The following is a 4863-nucleotide window of genomic DNA, read 5'->3' as shown; positions in this document are numbered from 1 at the left end:
GCGGCTTATATTATAGATTTGAAAACAGATGGTATAGTAAGCAGAGACTTGCACTTCAGCCTCCTTCTAGCAGTTCTGGGTAGGGGAGGGTTAGGGTGGTTACGAGTAGAGTAAGCTCAACCACAAACATAATCGTAACCCATAAAATTTCAGATGCTAAGGAGTCTACCACCAAGCTCTAGAAATGTGTAGTCGAGCTGTAACTACGAGCCTAACAGAGCGAGCCACGAATGCTTACAGAGACAGATCGCAGTTTCTTCAGCACGCGGTCCATGCGCACCACGGTCGAGCCTGGCTTCGGCGACGCTTCCTCCCTCATCATTTTCGCAGCATCCGGAGCCTCTTTGGCGGGAGTACTGGGTCGCGGTGTGCCATTAACTCGATGGAACATCATGCCCACCTGTGCGACTGTGCAGAATGTAGAGACGGGGAATATAATATCATTAATGAACGAACATTGATGATGAGGCGCTCGAGACGAAAACTCTTCTGAAGTCACGAAAATATTAGTACTGGTAGCTTTCACGTAAAATAACCTTCATAAAGTAGAAACATGGTAAAATCCTATGTTGAGCGTTTTTGATAAAAAAAACATTTTCGTCGTCGAACAATAACTACAACATTTGCGTGATACTATTATGACCTATGCCATTGTCTACACCGCCCGCTGCCACCGACTTCATACATGGTCGCAGTGTCATTCTTCATACAAGGCTCACCTTTGTGGTCATACTTGTAGACAAGAATAGGGTGGCCCTGTTTGAAGGAGCAGAAGGCAACAATGTGATCATGCGGATGATAACGCACGTCAGCTACAGTGTGCTTGTACGGCAGCTCGGAATACACTGCCACATGGTCACCTATAACATACAAAGTGCCAAAGCAGGTTAATTTAGGTCAATTATAGATTAGGTCCTTACATTCATGGCACAGGTAAGTGGTATATTCATTGATATAGGGATACTACTGTGACTGGGTGACTGACTCCACCTGTGGCCTGATGTCTACCCTGCCTCATCACACTGCATGTGTTACAGTTGCTTCCATCTTCAATTCCGTCATCTAGACAGTCTCATAACAAATTTCTCTACTTGAGATCTCGGGCAAGATTTATCAACATGGCATAGACTTTCACATGTGGGCTATAATGTGCCACAGTGAACCAGATAGGCAAGCAGCCCAAGCAGCTTAAGGATACTCTCAACCTTTTGCACGGGTATTGCTCTAATGAAGATTAAACGTTTATTGACGAATGAATCGAATCAATCACTTGTTTTATTTATAGAGGAGATATATCTCTATGTTCAAAGCAAAAAATTTCATGAAATTTCCAGCACCTAATTATGTTACCACACAAATTTTGAATTTTTATGTAAAAATGGTATTTTGGATATTTCTCAATTACCAGAACGAGTGAGGATACAAAATTTTCGCCACATGTTAAGCACAATATCTACCAAAATAGCGCATCAGGATTTTTCTTTAAGTTTCATATTTACAGAGAAAAATTTAAAAAACTGCCTAAAATTCAAGTCGCACGTTTAAATTTAAAATGTTTGCGAATAAAGAGACATAACTCATAAAATACGGCACTTAATAACAATCCCTGACGCGCTTTTTTACAGCAATTTGTTACCATTAAAACGAGTGTAAAATTAAATTATTCCGAGTTGTAATCACAGAGAAATATCCATTTATACATCGACTACTAAGTCAGAAATTGGAACGGAGAAATCAGCGTTTTTCTGACTACAGCCGCGGCTCACTACACATGTACGCGGAAAGCAAAACGCTCTGACAGTTCACATGTACCGTTATATGGAGAAATGAACATGTACACAGATGACACATAGTGTTAGCCATCGAATAAAGTTAAAAATAAAAAATCGGTAAAAATTTTCCTAAAACCTTGAGAGTATCCTTAACACATGCGTAGGCAATGTGTAGGCGTTGATAAATTTTGAATAAACACATAAGCCAGTAGCAGCAGTGAAGAAATCTTCTGTAAGCAAAATTCCTAGTAACATGATAACAGCTATTTCTGACTTGAAGTTTGGCAGACAAAATATCAACCATAACCTGCGCTCCATGCCGAGCTTTCTGGCTACATCCAGGATGTTTAACTTAATAGCATCCTGTAAATGTCAATGTCAACTTGAAGGGGAAATTAAGCCTTTTCCAGGAAAAATAATCTAATCTTAGCTGCTGTTTCTTTCATCAACCTCATTAATGAAATCATCACTGGCTGTATAACTATAATGTGGGCCATCTCATAACATCAGCACACCAGCTTAGCTTACTCATTGATATATGAGACCAAGGGATGGTATGTGTTTGTGCACCCATACTAGAAACTCTTCTTCTGAGCATAAATATCAATAATTTTGTGTACTGCGTGCATGTGTGCACGTGTATGTAACACACCTCAACTAAGCTTCAGGCCTTACAAATATGTGATTTAAAAGGACAGGTACCACTGATGTTTAAGTTTGGGCATTCATATTAGTGCACACAAATATAATGTTCAAATTCAGACAAATACATTTGTTTTTCTGAAAGCATTTGCCTAAATTCACATATTAGCACCATAATTTAGAGACTGCACAAAATTTAGGTTCGCAAATTTACGCACGCAAATTTGTGCATGCGGATACACACACGTAAATTCGCACGTGAAAATTCACACTCAAATTCACAAACGCGAATTTACACGCACTGCCTATTTAAGGTGTGCAATCGCGCGCCCCGCATGCCAGTAACTTTTGGCACGCGGCACGCGTGGGAACCTACCCGTGTCAGTGTTCCATACATAGGCCATGCCGTCCTCGCTGCCGCTCATCACAAACGTGCCGCATGGAGTGATGCAACTCCTCAGCCTCTCGCGGAAGTTCAGCGAGCCGTGATACTTCTGCGTGATCGAGAATCTGCGAGCGAGAGATGACGACGATGACGAAATTTACGTAAAACTGTAAATTTCCTTTCGAGTTCTCGATAGCAAACACCGTTAAGGCGATTTTAAAAAATAACACCGATTGCCTCAACACCAAACACCCGTACCTATTCATCCAAACTACGCAATATCATTATTCTTCTAGATACCAATCTAGCCTGACCACATGAGCATACATAGACAACATGCATACACATCCCATGAACACATACAAAGGTATAACGTGTATGTAAACAAATAAGTTTATGCTAATACAGCTTAGCACCGATTAATTATACTAATATCTTTCTAACTAACCAACGATTTCTGGGCGTTTCCTGCCCCACGAATTGTCTATTCTTTCTGTTTTCTATTCTCTATCTACACATCGAGCTCCATGCTGTGCACATGGAGAGGACGTCTGCTACTCACATGCGCAGGTCGAGCATGCGCAGGGCATTGTCCCTGCAGTGCAGCAGCAGTCTGTGTCCTGAGGGGTGCATCTCCAGATGACTCACCGACACGCCCTGCAGCTCTGCCTCCCGCACCTCCTTCAGCAAGGTCCACTCCCTCAGCACGCCTGTATCGTGGAAGACACGAGGCATGGTCAACGCTTACGGAGAGGGAAAGGTTGCGTTGACTGCCCCAAATTTTATAGCACGCGGGCCGCAGTATGTTCTGGCTTGAAATAAGCCAAGTCGGCTAATGCGCATCCAACCGCAGATTTTACGTTTATACCCCATAATCACTCCTGTTTATAATCGTCTAGGGTGGTAAGTTTCATTACCGTAAGCATTTATCTGAGGATAACTGATGTGCCTAACAGAATGTATCGTGCATTACACACGCATGCACATCGCATCTCTCTATGACCATGATGACTGAATGCCACGATGACGCGTGACAATCTTTTTACCCAGCTCACCTTTCTTTGACTTTCGCTCGGTGACGTAGACGTCCCAGACGCAGACGACTCCATTGCTGTCGGCCGAGTACAGCTTGTCGCCATCTCTGTTGAAGCAGAGCGCATTCACGTGTGTCCTATGACCTTCCAGTTCCTGCTCAAGCTGAGAATCAACAAGCGTATATGAGCATTGCTTAACCTCTCATGTAGGTAACGCGATGAGAGCCAGTAAACAAAGCAGATGAACATGGCAGACGTGCAGTAACTGCCTATAAATCAAATAACTTATCATCTGCATGAGTTATGAATTTCAATAACTACATGCTACAGAACATGATGCGAAAATCATCTGTCACCAGGCTAGATTGCCTTAGCTAATGGCCAAAGCTAGGCTTGAGATGTGAATCTCATAATAGCTATAAAGGAACTATTGTTTGACGTTCCAGAGAAAAATTGATTAATTCCTCTTAGCAAACTTCCAGACAGAGAAGCGATCCTTTAGCTCCAATGCTCAAGAAGTCCACATGCGAATTTTTAAGCATGAACCAAATTGCTTGGAAAACCTTTTCCCACCAAGGTGTGTGTGTGTGTGTGTGTGTGTGTGTGTGTGTGTGTGTGTGTGTGTGTGTGTGTGTGTGTGCGTGTGTGCGTATGTGTGTGTGTTTATTTATTTCTGTGCCTATATATAGGTACTTGATGAATGCCATGTGCGCTTACAGAAAATGGGGGAATTCCGTTCCATTGAAAAATCAAATGAGTCTCTTAAGCCATACTGCAAGCGAACCAAATGTACTGCTCGGACTAGCAAACGGCAGTAATGGAATATGTGCGGTGTCGATCTGTTAAGCTTCGATTACTTTCCGTTCCGAAGCCGCACATGGCGGCTTGTTGACATGTAGCAACATTAGATCTTCGGCTTTTCTACGCTCTCAACCCATCCTGTATCACATACGTAGATAGGTATATATATATATATATATATATATATATATATATATAGATAGATAGATAGATAGATATATAGATACTT

The 4863-nt window shown here is 42.0% G+C and overlaps 1 protein-coding gene across 4 annotated transcripts in view; it reads right to left on the bottom strand.

The window, feature by feature from the left end:
- LOC106821498 (jouberin-like) overlaps positions 1 to 4863 on the bottom strand; it is a 37577-nt gene that overhangs the window by 10417 nt on the left and 22297 nt on the right. For 3 of the 4 annotated variants that reach the window (XM_014826360.1, XM_014826344.1, XM_014826368.1), the window contains 3 exons: positions 3855 to 3996; positions 3362 to 3509; positions 2791 to 2924 (listed from right to left, as the gene is read on the bottom strand). In XM_014826360.1, the coding sequence (XP_014681846.1) occupies positions 2791 to 2924; positions 3362 to 3509; positions 3855 to 3996 (424 nt within the window). Of the gene's footprint in view, positions 1 to 238; positions 409 to 719; positions 861 to 2790; positions 2925 to 3361; positions 3510 to 3854; positions 3997 to 4863 lie in introns of all 4 variants that reach the window. The other variant, XM_014826352.1, reaches the window with a different exon arrangement.

Source organism: Priapulus caudatus, unplaced genomic scaffold (genome assembly GCF_000485595.1).
Source record: "Priapulus caudatus unplaced genomic scaffold, Priapulus_caudatus-5.0.1 Scaffold4, whole genome shotgun sequence".
Classification (NCBI taxonomy): domain Eukaryota; kingdom Metazoa; phylum Priapulida; class Priapulimorpha; order Priapulimorphida; family Priapulidae; genus Priapulus; species Priapulus caudatus.
This window is presented reverse-complemented; position numbering and strand designations above follow the sequence as displayed.